Here is a 20,175-nt window from a genome sequence, read left to right as displayed (position 1 = left end):
GATGGTTTTCATGACATAAGATATAGGTTGTAAATCTGCCTTACCTATAAGACTAGAAAGGTTTTATAGCAAGATAGATACCGTACTGAAATGGGGGCATGAAAGAGAAAACAGAGAGGTGGCTGCCTGTCATTGGCTACCAATCACAGTGGCAGGGTCCTAACATTGGCTGCCTATCACAATGGCAGGGTCCTATCATTGGACCAGTTTTGTGAAAGAGGGTGCCACCTTGTTCCATGTTGTGTCCCATTTTAAAACACTTCACCAGAAGTATAATCTTTACTGTTTACTGTGCACATTAATATAAGCTTTCAAGTGTGTAGCCTTCCTGCTGTAGAGACAGCCACACCAACACGGCCGGGGTCAGGCCAGGCTGGGTAGTGCCTGTGTGAGCAGGCAGGTGTTGTGTGGTTTAAAGCAGAGTTTCCCAAACTCGGTCCTAGAGCTCCTCCTGGGTGCACGTTTTGGTTTTTGCCCCAGCACAACACAGCTGATTCAAATAGTCAAAGCTTGATGATTAGTTGGTTATTTGAACCAGCTGTGTGATGCTAGGGCGAAAACCAAAACGTGCACCCTCTGAGGCGAGCCCAGGACGGAGTTTGGAAAACCCTGGTTTAGAGAGTCTTGGACCAGCCCAGTGACATGTGAGGACCTGCCACTGGATGTGTATTTTGCAGGGCTTTGTTGGGCTGAAATAAAAGCTGCCTCCTTGATAATCTAACTAACTCTGACTAAGGACGATAGTATGTTCAGACAGATACACTGGGGGTGGAACAGAATACTCTTTATTCACACAACTCAAAACCTTGATTCACCTTTACATACAGTACACACCCAGAAAGAGTATGCACATTAAACACATATTACATAATTATACACATATTACATAAGTATACACAATTATATACACGTCATACAGAAAGACATGGAGATATCTCGAAAGATACAGTATCATTTGTTGGATTTACTGTGAAATAGGTTTTCCCTGATATTCTGAGTTACAGTTTGTGGTTAGGTCATTGTGTTTGTGTTTGAGAACTAGATCATTTATAGAGTAAAAGTACATGAGACAAAATTATTTGAATATTTATCTTAGTCGGTGACCTTGACCTTGAACAAAGGGAAAAGAGAGGAAGAGAGAGCAGGAAAGAGAGGGAAAGGAGGGAATCCGCAATATGTTGCAACAATTTAGGTCATGCATTCACTTTGCGAGAGTTTTGTTTAGCCTTGTCTGTTAATGGTTGTTCCTTACTTTAATGTTAACGCGGCAGGTACTTTTAGTGGTACTTATGCTTGAGTCTATGTGTGTTCACATGTGTGCAGCGGTGTACCTGTGTGTCCTCAAGATGGAATGCCTGGATTGCTGTCCTAAGCACAAAGTGATAAACTTAGTATGTGTAAGTAGGTATCTAGAATGTGCTTATAATAGTGTGTGTGATAGTGTGTTTGTATACATGAGGGGGTGTGTGTGTATACGTGTGTGTGCTCATGTGCTGCAGTAAATCAGTTTGTGCCCATCTCCTCCTCCTGGAGCAGACACTGTGCTGCAGTGACTGCAGAAATGAGGGTTTTAGAATGAGGGTGTCTCTTGTGGATGTATGGTTGTGAATATTAGTACGTTGAATGTATATTGTATGAGTGATGAAGGTGGTGCTTCTGAGTGTGTGTACATCTGATGAGTGTAATTCTGGGACCACTGCACAGGTCTGCAGCACCCTTCTCTTTCTGGTTTTCTTCTCTCAGTTCTGGAAGCGTTCCCAACTCTGATGCAATTATTCTCAGGTGGAAGAGCAATGTACCTAGTCACAGCACCTCCCATATGGGCCTTCCCCACAGACAGACAGACAGACAAACAGACACACACAGACAGACACACACACAGAAAGACAGACACACACAGAGACAGATGTAACAGATGTGAAACGGCTAGCTTAGTTAGCGTGGGCGCTAAATAGCGTTTCAATCAGTGACGTCACTTGCTCTGAGACCTTGAAGTAGTAGTTCCCCTTGCTCTGCAAGGTCCGCGGCTTTTGTGGAGCGATGGGTAACGATGCTTCGAGGGTGACTGTTGATGTGTGCAGAAGGTCCCTGGTTCGCGCCCGGGTATGGGCGAGGGACGGTTTAAATTTGTACTGTTACATTGGTGCCGTGACCCGGATTACTGGTTGCTGCGGAAAAGGAGGAAGGTCAAAAGGGGGGTGAGAGTAACAGATGTGAAACGGCTAGCTTAGTTAGCGTGGGCGCTAAATAGCGTTTCAATCAGTGACGTCACTTGCTCTGAGACCTTGAAGTAGTAGTTCCCCTTGCTCTGCAAGGGCCGCGGCTTTTGTGGAGCGATGGGTAACGATGCTTCGAGGGTGACTGTTGATGTGTGCAGAAGGTCCCTGGTTCGCGCCCGGGTATGGGCGAGGGACGGTTTAAATTTGTACTGTTACATTGATGCTGTTGACCCGGATTACTGGTTGCTGCGGAAAAAGGAGGAAGGTCAAAAGGGGGGTGAGTGTAACGGATGTGAAACGGCTAGCTTAGTTAGCGTGGGCGCTAAATAGCGTTTCAATCAGTGACGTCACTTGCTCTGAGACCTTGAAGTAGTAGTTCCCCTTGCTCTGCAAGGGCCGCGGCTTTTGTGGAGCGATGGGTAACGATGCTTCGAGGGTGACTGTTGATGTGTGCAGAAGGTTCCTGGTTCGCGCCCGGGTATGGGCGAGGGGACGGTCTAAATTTGTACTGTTACATTGATGCTGTTGACCCGGATTACTGGTTGCTGCGGAAAAGGAGGAAGGTCAAAAGGGGGGTGAGTGTAACAGATGTGAAACGGCTAGCTTAGTTAGCGTGGGCGCTAAATAGTGTTTCAATCAGTGACGTCACTTGCTCTGAGACCTTGAAGTAGTAGTTCCCCTTGCTCTGCAAGGGCCGCGGCTTTTGTGGAGCGATGGGTAACGATGCTTCGAGGGTGACTGTTGATGTGTGCAGAAGGTCCCTGGTTCGCGCCCGGGTATGGGCGAGGGACGGTTTAAATTTGTACTGTTACACAGACACACACACAGAGACAGACACACACAGACAGAAAGACAGACACACACACACACAGACAGACAGACAGACACAGACAGACAGACACACAGACAGACAGACAGACAGACAGACAGACAGACAGACCGACAGACACACACACAACTGCAAACTATTTTTTCAGAATTCTAGATAATCTTGCACTTATTTTGTAGTTCTATCCTATTCTATAATTTACCAGTCGTGTGTGTTTGCTGTCCTCTTGCCTGGTGCCAGCTCTGTTGCCGTAATGTCCTGCAGCCATGTGCTGACTAGACACAATCTCATATTTACGTATTGACGCTACGGATGGACGCAGACACTTTAATACACTCCACTTCCTATTGCATTGATTGATCATGATTTTTAACTGGGGTGAAGTTAAAGTGTCTGGCACCATCTCTCAGTAGCCCTCTCTCATCTCTGTCCACGTCACGTTAGCTTAGACCAGTGTTTCCCAAACTCGGTCCTGGGGTCCCCCCTGGGTGCACCTTTTGGTTTTTGCCCTAGCATTACATAACTGATTCAAATAACCAACTCATCATCAAGCTTTGTTTATTTGAATTAGTTGTGTAATGCTAGGGTAAAAAAACGAAATCCCCAGGACCGAGTCAGAGAAACCCTGGCATAAACAACCTCTACCTGCCCTCCCTCTCCCTGTCCGTGTCCCAACACACTGCATCTACATACCATTTACAGAAAAACTATACTTCTAATACTTCTTAGAAACTTCCCTGTTTTAACAGATTTTCAGAACATACAATTAGCAGAAACATCAGACCAAAAGCAGAGAGAAGTACTTAACTGACAGATGAAAGGCAAAACAACATACTTCATGTATCTGATTTAAATCAGTTTGAAAGAGAAATGTGTAGACGGCTCGTGAAATGTTCTCCACGCCCCCTTATAAAGACTATAAATAAATAGTTCCAAAACCCAGGAAATAACCTTCCTTATGAATAACAGATCACAATGCAATTAACTTACGACAGAAGCAGAACCATGCTTTACTGGCAGTTACCTCCAGCTGACCACTTCTGAAAGTCCAGTCACAGTTTTCAAAGTACAAGTCCTCTGCAGGTTAGTCAGATACCCATCCGGTTAGTTAATAATGACACTGATAAAGGTCAAATTGTGCCTAGCAGCTGTAGTAGAATCCTGTAGGTCCACTCCTGACAGGAACTGGGAGGTCCAGACTTGTACTGATTCTCTCCACAATGCAATCCAAAAAGTATGGGAACATGAGAGGGGGAGAGGCAAAGGAGTGAGATAGAAAATAATGAGTAAGGGTGTGTGTAAAAGAGAGAGAGGGGATGATATCCCCATCTCATATCTTAATGCACTGCCAGCCACATTACCTTAGTGTCAGTGCAGAGTTATGAGAACGTTATGCTATGTTCGCCGGTTTGACCTTCTGAGTGTTTACAGGGACAGGGACCGTTGCACAGGCATGCACTCTCACTCACACGCACATGCACACACACACACAAACACACATCCCGTCCCTCACACACATTCCCTGGCTCCTTGTTTACCAGAGGGTATGGTGGCTGTAGATGCTAATTATCCTGATGTAGGGGAATATAACACTGTCGTTAGATCTGGTCTGGCCGTGCAGGGCTGGGGACAGCCACTAATCCAGACCCCCACCTCCACCGTATCAATATCATCATGTGAAAACCTGGGGAGGGGGCGAGGGAAATGCAGTCAACTCTGTCAATCTATCATAGGGGGAGGATGAGTACAGAGAGAGGGAGTGAGGAGCGCACAGGAGGTTGGTGGCACCTTATTTTGGGAGGATGGGCTCGTGGTAATGGTTGGAGCGGAGTCAGTGGAATGGGATCAGGGTTTCCTCATCCCTTTTGTTATGGCAAGGCTAATTGAGTTCAGGAGTAGAAATATAACTACTCATGTAATAAGTTGCATTGACTCACTGGTTGAAATATTGTTTAAACATGATTTCTGAATGACTACATCATCTCTGAACCCCACACATACAATTATCTGTGTGACTATCTCATCTCTGAACCCCACACATACAAATATCTGTGTGACTACCTCATCTCTGAACCCCACACGTACAATTATCTGTGTGACTATCTCATCTCTGAACCCCACACATACAATTATCTGTGTGACTACCTCATCTCTGAACCCCACACATACAATTATCTGTGTGACTATCTCATCTCTGAACCCCACACATACAAATATCTGTGTGACTACCTCATCTCTGAACCCCACACATACAATTATCTGTGTGACTATCTCATCTCTGAACCCCACACATACAAATATCTGTGTGACTACCTCATCTCTGAACCCCACACGTACAATTATCTGTGTGACTACCTCATCTCTGAACCCCACACGTACAATTATCTGTGTGACTACCTCATCTCTGAACCCCACACATACAAATATCTGTGTGACTACCTCATCTCTGAACCCCACACGTACAATTATCTGTGTGACTACCTCATCTCTGAACCCCACACATACAATTATCTGTGTGACTACCTCATCTCTGAACCCCACACATACAATTATCTGTGTGACTACCTCATCTCTGAACCCCACACATACAATTATCTGTGTGACTACCTCATCTCTGAACCCCACACATACAATTATCTGTGTGACTATCTCATCTCTGAACCCCACACATACAATATCACATTAAAGGTAAACACACCCTCATTTATTCAGGTACAGACCAGATATAACAGGAGTAAAATATGTTCACATGTTACAGTGTAACTCAAGGGAGTGATTGATGAATTAATAATTTTTATAATTTTTATGATTGGGACTTTGTCAAACAGGTAACTGCCAAAATAAAGGAAACACCAGCATACACTGTAAAGTGTCTTAATAGGGCGTTGGGCCACCACGAGCCACGAGAACAGCTTCAATGTGCCTTGGCATAGATTCTACAAGTCTCTGGAACTCTATAGGAGGGATCAGACACCATTCTTCCATGAGAAATTCCATCATTTGGTGTTTTGTTAATGGTGGTGGAAAACGCAGCTCCAGACTCTCCCATAAGTGTTGAACTGGGTTGAAATCTGGTGACTGACACACACATACACACATCATGTAAACCCCCTATGCTCCTTTGAGACCCTATAAACCCCCTATGCTCATTTGAGACCCCTCTTTCAAAGTCACTGAGATCTCTTCTAACCATGGTAGCCAAAATAATCACTGCTCACACTAAGCATGATGGGATGTTAATTGCTTCATTAACTCAGAAACCACACCTGTTTGGAAGCACCTGCTTTCAATATACTTTGTAGCCCTCATTTACTCAAGTGTTTCCTTTATTTTGGCAGTTACCCAGATATCAATGTTGGATCCTGTTATGTCTATTTCTACATCCAGGGTGTTTCTAAATACAAGGTAGTGCGTCCCTGGTCTGTATCACAGCACCCCCTCCAACCTGCAGAACTCTCTGATCTCCATAAGCACTCTGACAAAATTGCCTGCGTCTGCATTCACACCCTGAGTCAAGAGAGGGGAGGGGGAGACAGGGGGAGACAGAGGGAGACAGGGAAGGAGGGAGGGGGGTTAAGAGGAGGAGAAGGAAGGGGGGAGAGAAGGGCAGGAAGGCACTGAGCCAAGAGAGAGAGAGCAGGGACAAGTTGAGAGAAAGCCAGAGGGGTAGGCTAGCAGGCAAAGGGAAAAAGAAACTGGGGCTCTGCTATCCAGGAAGAAGAGACAGGACCGTCCGATCCAGCAGCCATAAGTCCCGGGGCTACTGCATCAGCACTCCTCCTGTCCATCCTCTCTCTCTCTCTCTCTCTCTCTCTCTCTCTCTCTCTCTCTCTCTCTCTCTCTCTCTCTCTCTCTCTTTCTCTCTCTCTCTCTCTCTTTCTCTCTCTCTCTAACTGGGGCTGCAGCCTGCCTTTCTCTGCAGAGGAAGCGCTGGCTGGTGGAATCTACTTGAATGCACCCTGACTGACTGGTTGTGCGCAGTGATTCTCCCCTGCTCTGCCGTGCGTTTGTCCTCACTGACTCAGCTGTGCTCTGTAGTCAGCCTGCTGGTCCAGCCTCTCGGGAACACAGCCACAGGAAGAGGTATGGTGCAGTACTGTCTCACACTGCGCACACACTGTTTAACATCCACTTTACTCTCTCTCCCCCCTCTCTCTCTTCCTTCTCTCTCTCTCTCTCTCTCTCTCTCTCTCTCTCTTCCTTCTCTCTCTCTCTTTTCTCTCGTCTCTTTCTCTCTCTCTCTCTCTCTTCCTTCTCTCTCTCTCTTTTCTCTCGTCTCTTTCTCTCTCTCTCTCTCTCTCTTCCTTCTCTCTCCCTTTTCTCTTGTCTCTCCCTCTTCCTTCTCTCTCTCTCTCTTTTCTCTCATCTCTCTCTCTCTCTCCTTTCTCTCATCTCTCTCGTCTCTCTCTCTCTCTCTCTTAAATTCTCACTATTTCTGCTCCTCTCTCTCTCTCTGTATCTCTCTCAGTTTAGGAGTGCTCTCTGAAGGATCATAGCTGATTGACTTAGTTTGTCTTGAGTTTGTTTTTAAGTCTGCATCCCGTTCCCTGACACCCCACCCTCCCCCTCCCTCCCCATTCTCACTCTTCCTCTCTTTCTGCATGCCCTCTGTCTAACAGACAGTCCTTCTGACAGGAGTGTTGTGGGGCTGGCAGGCAGACGCACCACAACCAGGACTGGCTAACAACACAGTGGGACGTGGTACCTCGGTTGGGATCAGATCAGACACCCAGGCACAACACACAACCAGACCAGTGGGACTCTGGGTTACATCCACCTGACCACCAGAGGAGTTTTTGACGGGATAACTCCAGCCCAACAGACCCCGGGCTGGATCCCACAACAGGGGGTGTTTTGGACGGGTTCAGACTGCCATGGAAGTCCAGGGGAGTGGGGCTGAGCAGCCCAGGTCCAGGTGTCTGTTCTCCAGCCTGATCATCACTCTGCTGCTCAGTAAGACCTCTCTGTCTCAGTCATATATCTTCCTAGTGCTTATTTTTCATCCATTCCCTCTCTCTCTCTTAAGTAAAGTATGGAGCAATTTTCCCAATTCTGCAAGCACAACTGCCCTATTGTGTACTATGAAACATGTACTGTCTTTGCTGTGTGATGTCATTTTGTTGTTCCATAGAGTGAACTCAACCTTGCTCTCAGTGCAGAGTGATTTGCAGTACTGGCAGCTGGCTTTTCACTGTGTGGATTGATTGGTGAACCTTGGTATCAGATTTGTATTTGTGTGGTGTCCTCGAAAACGCTGTCAGTTTGCTTGCTGAAGTATGTTTGATGGATAACTGGGCATACGTAACCACAGATTAACATATTGAATAGTGATTTTACAATCTCATTGTACATAACAACATGAAAGCTGCAGCAGTGGCCTAGTGTCTCTTCAGAGGTATGTCACTAGATATGTCATCCACAGTATTATGATGTAGGGCCACAAGCAGTCTATCATAGCAGTGGTATTCATAGCAGTCTATCATAGCAGTGGTATTCATAGCAGTCTATCATAACAGTGGTATTCATAGCAGTCTATCATAGCAGTGGTATTCATAAGAATTAAACGGGCTAAAATGAATACAGGACTTTATTGATGTGAGACATTTAACACATCATTTGACTTTGCCTTTACTGTAAACACAAAACTAAGAGCTTTGTACAACATGGAGTTACTGCATAGATTTTTCTTTAGCTTTTACCTCGGAGTCAAGTTGTTTCCAGGTAGCAATATCAGTGTGATGAAAGGAGTCAAGTCATTTTTTATTGTTTTTATTTTTATTTAACCTTTATTTAACTAGGCAAGTCAGTTAAGTACAAATTCTTATTTACAATGACAGCCTACCAAAAGGCAAAAGGCCTCCTGCAGGGACGGGGGATTACAAATAAATTAAATAAAAATATATAAAACAAGAAAATAAAAACAACACTACATAAAGAGAGACCTAACAGCATGACAACACAACATGGTAGCAACACCACATGACAACAACATGGTAGTAACACAACATGGCAGCAGCACAACATGGTAGCAGCACAAAACATGGTACAAACATTATTGGGCACAGACAAAAGCACAAAGGGCAAGAAGGTAGAGACAACAATACATCACGCAAAGCAGCCACAACTGTCAGTAAGAGTGTCCATGATTGAGTCTTTGAATGAAGAGATGGAGATAAAACTGTCCAGTTTGAGTGTTTGTTGCAGCTCGTTCCAGTCGCTAGCTGCAGCGAACTGAAAAGAGGAGCGACCCAGGGATGTTTGTGCTTTGGGGACCTTTAACAGAATGTGACTGGCAGAACGGGTGTTGTATGTGGAGGATGAGGGCTGCAGTAGATATCTCAGATAGGGGGGAGTGAGGCCTAAGAGGGTTTTATAAATAAGCATCAACCAGTGGGTCTTGCGACGGGTATACGAAGTACAGTGATGTGTCCTATGAGGAGCATTGGTCTGATCTGATGGCCGAATGGTAAAGAACATCGAATGAAAGGAGTCAGGTTGTTTCCGGGTAACAACGTCAGTGTGATGAGAGGAGTCAGGTTGTTTCCGGGTAACAACGTCAGTGTGATGAGAGGAGTCAGGTTGTTTCCGGGTAACAACGTCAGTGTGATGAGAGGAGTCAGGTTGTTTCCGGGTAACAACGTCAGTGTGATGAGAGGAGTCAGGTTGTTTCCGGGTAACAACGTCAGTGTGATGAGAGGAGTCAGGTTGTTTCCGGGTAACAACGTCAGTGTGATGAGAGGAGTCAGGTTGTTTCCGGGTAACAACGTCGTCAGTATGATGAGAGGAGTCAGGTTGTTTCCGGGTAACAACGTCAGTGTGATGAGAGGAGTCAGGTTGTTTCCGGGTAACAACGTCAGTGTGATGAGAGGAGTCAGGTTGTTTCCGGGTAACAACGTCAGTGTGATGAGAGGAGTCAGGTTGTTTCCGGGTAACAACGTCAGTGTGATGAGAGGAGTCAGGTTGTTTCCGGGTAACAACGTCAGTGTGATGAGAGGAGTCAGGTTGTTTCCGGGTAACAACGTCAGTGTGATGAGAGGAGTCAGGTTGTTTCCGGGTAACAACGTCAGTGTTACCCAGACCCAGGTGAATAGAGTAATAATGCAGTGGGGAAATGGGAACTGCTCTGAGATGAAGGGAGGGCGTCATGGTAGCAGCATCTGTTATGTGAATTATCAGGGTAATAATATCAGGGTGATATTACCCTGTTCCTAACAGACAGCTGAACAGATCAGGAGCTGTCTGCCAGGCTCAGCTCTGATGTTCTCACGCTCTGAGCCAACAGGACCGCAGGATCAGTCCAGCATTACACCCCGCTCCTCCCTCCGCCCCCCTGAAGCCCAATTCACTATCTTAGCCAAATTGGCTGCAAATCAACTATTTCATATGCACACGATTGCTGGATCATGTAGGACATGAAGGCTGATAGTTTTGAGGATTTGCTGAATAAGTAAAAGGTTGGTCTAAAATGTTATGGTTCTATGGATTGTATAGACCTGTATGAAGTGTCATGCTTGATGTGTTCTTGAAAGAGACACATGTAGGTTAGGAAGTAGAGGGTATGAGAGAACCTCACAAATGACTGTTTGGAAACAAAGCCATTAGATCAGAAACTCAATGGAGACTGCTGCTGACACAATCCATAGGGGAGTCTAGGAGGGTCTTTTTCTGGGACTCACCATGTAAGATGTCCAGCTTTAGCTCTGAATGGAGAATGGCATGGGGTTGAGTCCTCCTTCCTGCATCTGTGTCTTACTTTCTTTTTCCTCTCTCAATGTTAACTTGCCCCTTTGAGCCATATTCTGTGGAACTTCAGTTACCACTATACAGTATGTTAATGGTCACCAAACAGCAGATAAATATATACAGACAGAGAGATGCAGAATCGCAATGCAGAGTATCAGAGAAAGAATATGAAAAAGGAGAGAGAACCAAAATGACAGTGAAAGAAATGGAGAGTGATGGACAAAAGAGAGAGTGAGAAAGAGAGGTGCATCTGCCCTGAGTGAGTTTCTGCAGAATCACTGTGCTGCATTGGGGCAGAGAGAGAGAGAGAGTATGTGTGAGTCATTTCGAAGGAATTATGCATTCATACACATGTTCTCCCTCACTGTGCAGCCCACACTACATCCTTATATTGTCCCAAACTGCAGGGGGAGGGGCTTGTCCTAACCTGACCTTGAGTCGGTTATTGATGATGTCACACAGCTGAGGGGTGATGTAAAAACAGAGGGAGGAGGAATTTTGAGGAATGGGGGCTGCAGAGGGACAAATAGAGCAAGAGAAAATGTGACAGAAGGGACAGGACAGGTTCAGGGAATTGTAGGAGAGGACAGACTGGGCAGAGGGAGAAAGTGTGGGAGCAGCATTACTGTAGAGTCCCAGAGAGTGTATGTAACCAGACTAACCATCCATCATCTTTAGGTCCACTTGAGAAGTGTTGGTGTCGGCATTATCTGGATTGTGTTAAAGAGGTGGTGGGACCTGCGTTATTTTGATTCCTTTAAAGAGGGAGATGAGCCTGAACTCATTTGATAATTACTGAGTTTAATGAGCCTGCATTAAGTTAAATGGCCTCACAACATCCCAAACACTGTAATAAAATACCACACACACACACGCTTGTAACTGTACATAACATGCCTGATATAAATATAAACTCCTACATAATTGTACAATCAATCACAAACAGTGTGAGCATGCACATACAAACAGTAATGGAAACTTTATTTTATACTTTTTACCAACTTAGACAGACAGACAGACAGACAGACAGACAGACAGACAGACAGACAGTCTATCTATCTCACGCTTCCTATTTTATTCCCCCTCTTTCCCTTGTTCTCCTTCACCCTATATCTTACTGTGTCAGGTCTGTGGGTTTGTGCCATAACATTACTGCAGAGTGTGTGTGTCCTGTGAATTGGGTAGACAGTGTTTGTACGTGTGTGTGTGCGTGCGTGCGTGTGTGTTTGTGGCGGGGGTGTATGCAAATGCATGTATGGAAGTGTATATATTTGTCATATCTTACTGCAATATGCACAATATGCACTGTACAATAGTTCAACTTAAGTGTATGTTTCAGTGGTAAAATGGGTTTTGCTGTTCCTATCTTTCTGTTAGTAACGATCTGGGGTTAGGTTAAAGGGAAACGTCAGAAGCAGAAATTATATTGACCCTCTGTTCAGTTCAGACATAATCTTCCAGCGCCTGATAGTTTGCAGGGTCAGTTAAGGAGGGACAGGTTAGAGGGGTAGGGGATTATCACTCAATTGTTTTTGACAAGCTCTATGTCAATGGATGAGCTATAGTAACCTGGGAATGGACCAGGGATACATCTCTCTCTCTCCTCCCTCCCCTCTTTCACAGAGTGCAGCAACATTTTACATGATTGTAAAATAGAGGAGCTGGCTTGTTGTTCACTTGTTAAGTAAAAGGGACAGTATTTTGGGAACAATTTAATTCTGGAAACAGTATCCATTAAAATGTGGAAACCATATGAGTAGACAGTGTACTTTCCTTTCTAACTCAGGTGTGTGTTGTATTTTCCCTCTCTGGATTTCTGAAGGAGTATTGTGTACTACCTTATTGATTCTGCCTCCCTCCCTCCCTCCCCCCCCCTCCCTCCCTCCCTCCCAGGTGTGTGGTCTGCTCAGGGCCTGGAGATGTCCACAGGGAAGGTCCCATTCATGGAGGCGCTGAACGGCAGTACTGTGCTGCTACCCTGCACCTACGCCAGCTGTATCGGCATCAAAAACCTTTACTTCAACTGGCAGTACAATGACAACGGCACTATGCAGAAGGTGGGTCAAAACTGGCCTGGCCCATTAAAACACAGCAGCCACACAATTGCATTCATGTCAGCTCAGATGTCACACAGATAGGGCCAGGGCTGTGGGGACGGTCAACTGTGGGGGCGGGAGGAAGAGGAGAGGAGGAGTTATATGAGCACACCTATAAAACCAGAGATAGTCATCATCACCTTCCCTCCCCCTTTCTCCCTTGTTTCATCCCTAAGGGGATGTTTTATTCCCCTCTCCCGTCTCTCTTTCACTGGATCCCTCTTTCATTCATGACATATTTTGCATTCCCTCTGTGTGTCTGGGAGCATAAACATCACTGATAATCTGCATCTTGCTGGTATTGCTGGGGTGAATGACTCCATGCTGTCAGGCTAAACATATTGCTAAACAGCGCTGGTTTTGACTGTACCTTTGTCTGACAATTGTACAGGGGTTTTCAATCCCACATGCTGTGACAATTATACCTTTATCAACTCCGAAAGGTTTGGACAGAGAGACACACAGCAGGTCTACAATGAATCCACCCTTATCAGCATCCAGGCCTCTTGGCCTGTGGAATGGCCTCTTGATTGTGAGAATGTGTAAGGAACAAAGAGCATCCATTATACATCAGTGCTATCCCTTATTCATCCTGCTCCCCTGTCTGTCTGTAAACATACAGCCACTCTGTGTGTGTGTGTGTGTGTGTGTGTGTGTGTGTGTGTGTGTGCGCGTGTGCGTGCGCGTGTGCGCGTGTGTGTGTGCGTGTCAGTTTAAAATATTTATCAAATAACATTGTTAACCTGCACTGTGAGTATAATAACACTTTCAACACTTTTTTGTTTCAAAAGATTTGCTCTTGTGAAATCATATCACAATAATCTGAGTTTTACCGCTATTCGAATAACTCATTTCATTGTTAGGATTTGTTGAATCAATAAATATGTATGATCTTAATTTGATTTGCCCCAACAAAGAGTGTATCAACCCATACAAAAAAATGTATATGAATTATAATACACATAATAATTCACATTTCCAGTTGCTGCAGGATTATGTTCCTGTTGTAGCAAACTGTCTTAAATTACATCTGTACGTTATTGGATGTTTTGTAGTTCTGTAGAGACTTCTGCTATAGGAGCAGCTTGTCATCAGTTACTGTCTGATCCAACAGGCTTCACAGTTCTATCAATGCTCTTCTCTCTTCTTAATGGTCTCTGAACTGCTGATATGAACAAAAGGCATTAATGCACCTGGCTGTGAGATGGTCTGCTGATGTATGGATCATATAGAGTCTGCAAAAGGGAGAATACACAGGAGAATAGGGTAAAGGAGCATTCTTAGAGAGCACTAGATTACTAACCCTGTGTTATGGATTCAAAGATTTTACAGACATCACACTTCCTACCTACCTCAGACAACATTGACCTCAAATACCAAATTCATCCAAGGTGCTACACTAAGGTCATTGCTTCTTGCTGTGTATGGACAACCAAGCATAACAACTGCCCCAAAACAATCTGCTACACAGTGACACTCATGAGTTAACCCCTGCAAAGCCCTTCCCTGACTAGTCCAGACCAGCAGGAGAAGATTATGGGCTGAACACTAAAGCTGTCAGACAGCCAATCAATATCCTCCTCCATAGTATGACTAACGCTCCCATTATTGCCATGACAACATATAAGTGTTGGGTGTCCCCAATCAATGCCATTACACTACATAACTTTTTTGGGTTATCTACATACAGTATCCTTAATTATTTGATTAATAATTCAACCATTTGATTGGCTGGTAACGATCAATAAATCAATTAACGAGTTGTGTTTGTTTTTCTCCTCTCTGGGGTCTGGGAGGACAGCTTGACTGACAGATAGAAGCTAGTAAGTGTAGTGTATTGTATTATAGTCAGTCAGCTCAGGCCACAGGCTATACTGAGCCTCTACTGACCAACAGCACCTGTCAATCAACAAGCACTGTATAGTCTATCTATTATATATCTATTATATTATCTCTCTGTGTGAGCTCTGAGTGAGTCTCAGTGGGTGAGGGATGTAAGGTTAACACACAACGTATGTGCATAGCACACACAAGTACGTAGACACCACAAAGGCACAAGGGTGTAGAGTACATACACACATATGGCAGCAGGTAGCCATGCGGTTATAGTGTTGGACTAGTAACCGAAAGTTTGCAAGATTGAATCCCTGAGCTGACAAGGTAAAAACCTGTCGTTCTGCCCCTGAACAGGCAGTTAACCCACTGTTCCTAGGCCATTACTGAAAATAAGAATTTGTTCTTAACTGACTTGCCTAGTTAAATAAAGGTAAAAGTAAATAAAAAAATATGCAGTACATTGCTTGTTCTGAACGACAGAGGGAAGGGGCAGGTTTGGTAAGGGACTATAGAAAGGCAGAGAGAGCTGTGGAGAGAGTGAGTGAGGCAGGGGAAGACAGCAGCGTGGGTGAGGTTGGTTCCTCATTGCGCTCTGCTAAGTGGAATAAGCTTTTTTTTCTTTCATCCTCTGTTTTCTTTTTCTACCTTGCTCTTCATGAAATATTCACCACTCCATTCCCCGCTAATTGTTCCCAACAAGACGGAGTGCCCTGCCTGCTGGAATTAAATTAACCCATTAGCGGCTGTCTCCGTCAGAGCAGCCAACCCAGGAAGTGTTTGTGTGTGTGTGCGCGCGTGCGTGTGTGTGTGTGAGTAAGTAGCTTTCTACCCCCTGAGTTACACACGCACACGCATGCACACGCAAACGCACACACTCTCTACCAACTGTCTCACATACCCAAGAGAGCCCAGGTACAGTCAATAAAAATGAGTGCTGCCAGGTGCTATACTGTAAAAAAAAATTAAAAACTATAAAGCATAAATACTGAACATTTACACAGGTACACACACCCACCCACAATAACAATCCTGACATACACCAACCAAAAACCCTGGACGAACGGAGATATCCGTACCATGCTGAGAGCCTGTAATGCAGCATTCAATGTCAGCAGAATGAACTCCGATGACTCGGTGGCGGGTGACACATACAAGGCAAGCAGGTACGAGCTCTGCAAATCTATTATGAAAGAAAAAAGACAATACAGGCTCCAACTTGAAATTATATTTCACAACTCAGACTCATGACGCATGTGGCAAGGACAACAAACCATCAAGACTACAAAGGCAAATCCGTCTCTGTGGTGACCACCAAAGCCTCCCTCCTAACAGAACTTAACACATTCTATGTTCGCTTCGAGGCAGACAATACAGAGTCATCCAGGGAGACTCATGCTACTCTGGACGACAAGGTGCTTTCGCTCTCCCAGGCCATTGTCCCCACCTGCTTCAAGGAGACCACCATCGTCCCAGAGCCCAAGAAAAACAAGGTGACATGCCTCGTCGCACTCACCTCGGTCATCATGAAATGCTTCCAGAGGCAGGTCATGGCCCACATCAAGGCCAGCATACCAGGCACACTGGACCCACTCCAATTTCCTTACCGCTCCAGTAGATACACGGAACACACCATTTCCATCGCTATTCACATGGCCGTAACACATCTGGAAAAGAGGAACACCTATGTGAGAATGCTGTGAAAATGCTGTTCATTGGCTAGAGTTTAGCATTCAACACTATTGTTCCATCCAAGCTCGACACCAAGCTCAGAGCCCTGGGTCTGGACACCACCCTCTGCAACTGGGTCCTGGACTTCCTGATGGGCAGACCACAGGCTGTGAGGACTGGAAACCACACCTCCTCCACACTGACTCTTAACACAGGGGCTTCCCAGGGGGTGTGTCCTCAGCCCTCTGCTGTACTTCCTCTTCACCCATGAACGTGTGGCTTTGCAACTCCATCATCAAGTTTGCTAACGACACCACGATTGGAGGCCTGATAAACAACGAGGAGTCAGTCTATAGAGGGGAAGTAAGTGAACTGGCATTGTGGTGACAGGACAAAAACCTCTCCCTCAACGTCAGCAAAACAAAGGAGTTGACTTCAGGAAGCAACCGCAAGGCCCTCCAGCGGGTGATGAAGACAGCCTGGAACTGTGCTCCCACCCATCCAGAACATCTACTTGAAACGGTGCCTGAGGAAGCCCTGCAGCATTAACAAGGACCCCACACACTCCAGCCATGAGCTGTTCACTCCCTTACTGTCGGGCCGCCGGTATCGGAGCATGAGGTCTGTTACCAGCAGGCTCAGAGACAGTTTCTATCTACAAGAAAATCAGTCTGCTGAACACTTGAACTGGACTCGCCGCACCTTAGCACACATACCCTCACTCACTTTCTCACTCACTTTCACACACACACACGCACACACATACCCTCACTCACTTTCTCACTCACTTTCACACACACACACATACCCTCACTCACTTTCTCACTCACTTTCACACACACACACACACACACACACACACATACCCTCACTCACTTTCTCACTCACTTTCACACACACACACACACACACACATACCCTCACTCACTTTCTCACTCACTTTCACACACACACATGCACACACACACACACACACACACACACACACACACACACACACACACACACACACACACACACACACACACATGTGATTGATGGCTGCCTGGTCCTCTCAGGTTTGTGAGTCAGTGATTCCGTCAGACGGGATGGATCCTCATCCAGTGAGTATCTACCGGGAGCGGGTGGAGTTTATCGGCACCAGTGATCACAACAACATCTCCATCCTGCTTTGGAACATCACCTTTGAGGACGAGGGCCAGTACACCTGCTTCGGACGCAACCCCAAAGAGAAGGGCAAGAACCACAGCGCTATCTTTACCCTTGTCGTGGTGGACGAGTGTGAGTATTAACTAGTGTTCTCTTTGCTTTACTCCAGGCAGGCAGTACAGGTGTTCTGGTGCTAAACTTGGAAATGCTGGGCGGGTAGTCGGGTACCATAAGCAACAACGTCTAGATGTGTTGTGCTGTGTAGACGATGCACTGTAGTTGGCTAATGTCTGTCTGATCAGCGTCTACCTTCTCCCCTCCCTGGTTCCTTCTCTGCAGTACGAGTGGTGGACAACACTCTCACCATCATAATTGCTTCTGCAGTGGGCGGAGCCATCGCCCTGCTGATGACTTTCATGCTGGTGAAGAACTTCATCCTTTTCGTTCTCTTCAAAATCGAGGAGAGGAAGTGAGTAAGACAGATAGGGCCATGGAGACCAACGGGCCATCCACACAGAGAAACACCTTTAGCTCATCTCAGTGACCCCAAACTGTAGTAAAGCATCAATACAGGCGGGCTACAATGATAAAATTACGTGGGAAAAACAGGTGTCTCTTCTAACCCTCCTCTCTCCTCTGCTCCTCCCGTTCACAGAAAGATCGAGTGCCTTGTACAATCTTCCTCAGCTGATGAAACAAACAATGTCTCAGGATCCAAAACTTCAAAACCACTGACACCAAAGAAGAAATGAGAGTACTTGCATGTATGTACATCCATATATAAACATACAGTTATATCTATGCATATACTGTATTTTTATGCATAAACATGTGTATTGACATGTGACTCCATGGGCAGGCTTCTTGGGCAGGTTTTTTGGACTGAGAAGCACGTCTGATGGAGAGACTTCATTGAAAGTGTTTGTTAGTCCAATAAGCTTAAGCTGTGTCCAAGAAACCGCTCCCATACGTTCTAGTTGATATTTAATTTTTTTTTAAATTCAGACCTGAACCTAGGACTGTTTTTCATATTATATTACACATAAAATATATGCTTAAGACGGGGAATAATGCTATGTAATAATGCTGTTTAAACTGTGTTGGATCCTACTCCTCTCTCCACCAACCAACCCCACTGCCCTGGGTTCAACTGAAACTGTCTACAAAATCAAACTTCAAAATGAAGAAAATGTATGGGATATTATTCACAGTTTAATTCAATCTCCAGTGACATTATGCCACTTCAGATCCAGCTTTAGTCCTATTGCACAATACCACTGATTCGTATCAAGTTTAGTTTAGTGCTGTTTAGAATACAATATTAACTCTGCTATTCCAAAAGTAATTAATTAACCCTGTTGTATCATATTTAGAAACTAGGGTCTCTAAAGGGTTTTGCTGCGGTGAGGAGTGAGAAAGGATCCAGTTCAGAACATTATACATTTTCTTTGCTTGATATAAAACACTGGTGCCTGTTAGCGCTTCTATCTTCCTCTGCTGGTAGGAAGACTAAATACTGCAAAACCATTTACCAAACGCAGCAAAACGCAAAGGAATAATACTACAAGCTGATGAATGAAATGATAGACAATCCCTTAACCAACCCCCTAGAAAAAGGAATAATACTACAAGCTGATGAATGAAATGATAGACAATCCCTTAACCAACCCCCTAGAAAAAGGAATAATACTACAAGCTGATGAATGAAATGATAGACAATCCCTTAACCAACCCCCTAGAAAAAGGAATAATACTACAAGCTGATGAATGAAATGATAGACAATCCCTTAACCAACCCCCTAGAAAAAGGAATAATAATACAAGCTGATGAATGAAATTATAGACAATCCCTTAACCAACCCCCTAGAAAAAGGAATAATACTACAAGCTGATGAATGAAATGATAGACAATCCCTTAACCAACCCCCTAGAAAAAGGAATAATACTACAAGCTGATGAATGAAATGATAGACAATCCCTTAACCAACCCCCTAGAAAAAGGAATAATACTACAAGCTGATGAATGAAATGATAGACAATCCCTTAACCAACCCCCTAGAAAAAGGAATAATACTACAAGCTGATGAATGAAATGATAGACAATCCCTTAACCAACCCCCTGGAAAAAGGAATAAACCTCTAATAATGCTGCTTTTAAGACAAATAACCTTAATGCGTTTATAAGCATGTGAAACCCCAAGGCTGATGTAGAGGCACAATGCCTGACAATAGAAATGTACCCTCTCGTGTTCTTTCCTGGAATTTAACCACGTGTAATGTGTTTAGTTCTGCTTTGAAGCTGGTTCCAAATCTGCTCATATCATGCCGACCCTCACCACATCCTGTGGTTGGCAAGGCACTGGAAACTATTAGGTAGTGGGTTCACTGGCTTGAACATGAACTTGTATCAGACAGAAACACACCCCACAAATTCCTATTGTATGTCCACTTACAAATAGCTGTCTCTTTGTTGTTCTGAACACATTTACCCAGACCGATGTGTCGACACACTGCAATAAGTACTGACGTGCTGCAGCACAGCGGAGTTTATGATGGTTCATTCATGGCTCCTGATTCAACACAAATTCAGCATGTACGGAAAACCAGATGTCTCTCATCTATAGTCATTACGGAC

The 20,175-nt window shown here is 44.9% G+C and overlaps 1 protein-coding gene across 3 annotated transcripts; it reads left to right on the top strand.

The window, feature by feature from the left end:
• Window positions 1-6,649: 6,649 nt before the first annotated feature.
• scn4bb (sodium channel, voltage-gated, type IV, beta b) lies at window positions 6,650-19,660 on the top strand. 3 transcript variants are annotated; one of them, XM_036990188.1, is made up of 6 exons: window positions 6,650-7,131; window positions 7,684-8,001; window positions 12,685-12,848; window positions 17,450-17,672; window positions 17,880-18,009; window positions 18,196-19,660. In XM_036990188.1, the coding sequence occupies exons 2-6, from the start codon at window positions 7,923-7,925 to the stop codon at window positions 18,290-18,292; spliced, it is 693 nt and encodes a 230-aa protein (XP_036846083.1). In that variant the 5' UTR covers window positions 6,650-7,131; window positions 7,684-7,922; the 3' UTR covers window positions 18,293-19,660. The 3 variants fall into 3 exon arrangements, with proteins under 3 accessions (XP_036846083.1, XP_036846081.1, XP_036846082.1); XM_036990186.1 differs by having other exon boundaries at window positions 7,672-8,001; XM_036990187.1 differs by having other exon boundaries at window positions 7,668-8,001.
• The last annotated feature ends 515 nt before the right edge of the window (window positions 19,661-20,175 follow it).

This window comes from Oncorhynchus mykiss, chromosome 10 (genome assembly GCF_013265735.2).
Source record: "Oncorhynchus mykiss isolate Arlee chromosome 10, USDA_OmykA_1.1, whole genome shotgun sequence".
NCBI lineage: Eukaryota > Metazoa > Chordata > Actinopteri > Salmoniformes > Salmonidae > Oncorhynchus > Oncorhynchus mykiss.
The sequence above is the reverse complement of the archived record's forward strand: the minus strand, read 5'-3'. Positions and strand labels throughout refer to the sequence as shown.

What these genes read in the sequence shown, in the direction of transcription:
- scn4bb (XM_036990188.1), top strand. Translation starts at nt 7,923, where the DNA reads ATGGAAGTCCAGGGGAGTGGGGCTGAGCAGCCCAGGTCCAGGTGTCTG. An exon ending in ACAACGGCACTATGCAGAAG is followed by an intron (nt 12,849 to 17,449) that starts GTGGGTCAAAAC and finishes TGGTCCTCTCAG; the next exon opens with GTTTGTGAGTCAGTGATTCC. An exon ending in TTCAAAATCGAGGAGAGGAA is followed by an intron (nt 18,010 to 18,195) that starts GTGAGTAAGACA and finishes TCCCGTTCACAG; the next exon opens with AAAGATCGAGTGCCTTGTAC.